Source organism: Nanorana parkeri, unplaced genomic scaffold (genome assembly GCF_000935625.1).
Source record: "Nanorana parkeri isolate BGI_ZX_2015 unplaced genomic scaffold, ASM93562v1 scaffold1814, whole genome shotgun sequence".
NCBI classification, from domain to species: domain Eukaryota; kingdom Metazoa; phylum Chordata; class Amphibia; order Anura; family Dicroglossidae; genus Nanorana; species Nanorana parkeri.
In genome coordinates, this window is record NW_017308082.1 from 64,906 (window position 1) to 66,523 (window position 1,618).

Genomic DNA, 1,618 nt, shown 5'->3' on the forward strand with positions numbered 1-1,618 from the left:
AACCATGCTAACTTACCACTTGCTTTTGCCCTTTCCTCCAAGTTGGGAGATTTGCTCTCATCCTTTGCTAGCTTTGGGTGTTGGTCCTTGGCTCTTGAGCTGCATCTAGTCCCCAGTTGTATCCATGTTTGGACATGTTAGTGGTTGCTTGCTGTGTCCACCACTCAGTTGGACTGCTTTTGCACATCCTTACAGTATATGACTTCCTGTGTCCCTCAATGTACAGGAAAGAAAATAGGACTTTTATACCATTAAACCCTTTTCTTGGAGTCCATTCAAGGACAAAGGTCCCATCCCTCTTTTATGAACCTGATCTTATTACTTCATGTTCAGTACTACTTATGAACTGGGGAATGCTTGGATTTTCTTTTCCTTGCCAATCTGTCTTTTCACCTTGCTTGCTGTCTACAGGAAGTGTCCACTCCTGTAGACAGCAGTATAACCCAACAGTATATGACTGCCTGTGTTCCTCGAACTCCAAGGAAAGGATTTTACTGGGAGTACCTAAAGCCTATTTTGTTCTATGAGGGATGGTAGATATAGTGAGCATCTGCAATCTGGTCTCCAGGGTTTTCAGCGTTATCTGTACACCTTGTTGCTTCCCCGATAAGGAACCTCTGTTTCAGACTTGTTTGGGCAGCTTTTATATAGAATGATTTGTTTAAAAATGATTTACAGTATTGTAAATGACAGATTGACTTAACAAATTAATCTGATTGTATCTATAGTGTTTGAAGATGCTGATCTTAATCTAGTCACCCCATCTGTCCTGTTTGCTGCTGTTGGCACTGCAGGTCAGAGATGCACCACAGCCAGACGTCTGGTAAGAAATTATTAGCTCTGTTCAGTGACTCTCCTGGCCATTGCTGGTATTGTGTTATGTCCTTACCCAGTATTCTCTGTCTGTAGTTCTTGCATGAAAGCATCCATGATGACATCGTTCAGAAACTCGCCAAAGCTTATGCACAAGTGCGTATCGGAGAGCCCTGGGGATGTAAGTAGTAATTGTAGTTTTGAGGTGTTCTTTTAAATGTTACCAGAGATTCATGTACGAGTTTGACTTTAATGTTTTACATTTTACAGTTTATATGCTTGCTGTACTATAATTTTAAAGTGTACTTCCGCTTTGGAAGACAAAATTTAGAAAACCTCTTCTGTATGTTTGTTCCTATTCACACAGCATATCTTACAATAATTAATTTTAACCCCTTCGTGACTGACGACGTACAGTGTACGTCGCCAGCATCGGGGCTGTTTAAACAGACTCCCGGCGACTTTTGCCGCCGGGACTCTGTTTAAACTTGTATAGCACCTTTTTAGATATCTCCATTTAGCAGGCCTTTGCATGCTTCTCTCTAAGGGTCGTTATGCTTTTTTAATCCTTTTGCTGACCATCAGCTTTACACATGTAAACAGAGTGGCCTCCAGGAGCCTGTGTAAAGGGGCCCCCTGCCGTCAATGCAGGACATGCATCAGTGGTAGCGATAGGGTTAAAGGAGAACTATGGGGTCAGGGCTTTTCCCCATAGTTCTCAGGGTAACGGGAGGACACAAACTAGCGTTCTCCCGTTACCCTAAGCTCAGTATACCGCGAGCTACAGCTCGCGGTATACTGAGAT

The 1,618-nt window shown here is 42.9% G+C and overlaps 1 protein-coding gene across 2 annotated transcripts in view; it reads left to right on the top strand.

The window, feature by feature from the left end:
- The window catches only part of ALDH7A1 (aldehyde dehydrogenase 7 family member A1), a 36,241-nt gene that overhangs the window by 25,223 nt on the left and 9,400 nt on the right, over positions 1-1,618 (top strand). The window contains exons 11-12 of one of the 2 annotated variants that reach the window (XM_018571712.1): positions 729-823; positions 910-994. In XM_018571712.1, the coding sequence (XP_018427214.1) occupies positions 729-823; positions 910-994 (180 nt within the window). The remainder of the gene's footprint in view (positions 1-728; positions 824-909; positions 995-1,618) is intronic. The other variant, XM_018571713.1, reaches the window with a different exon arrangement.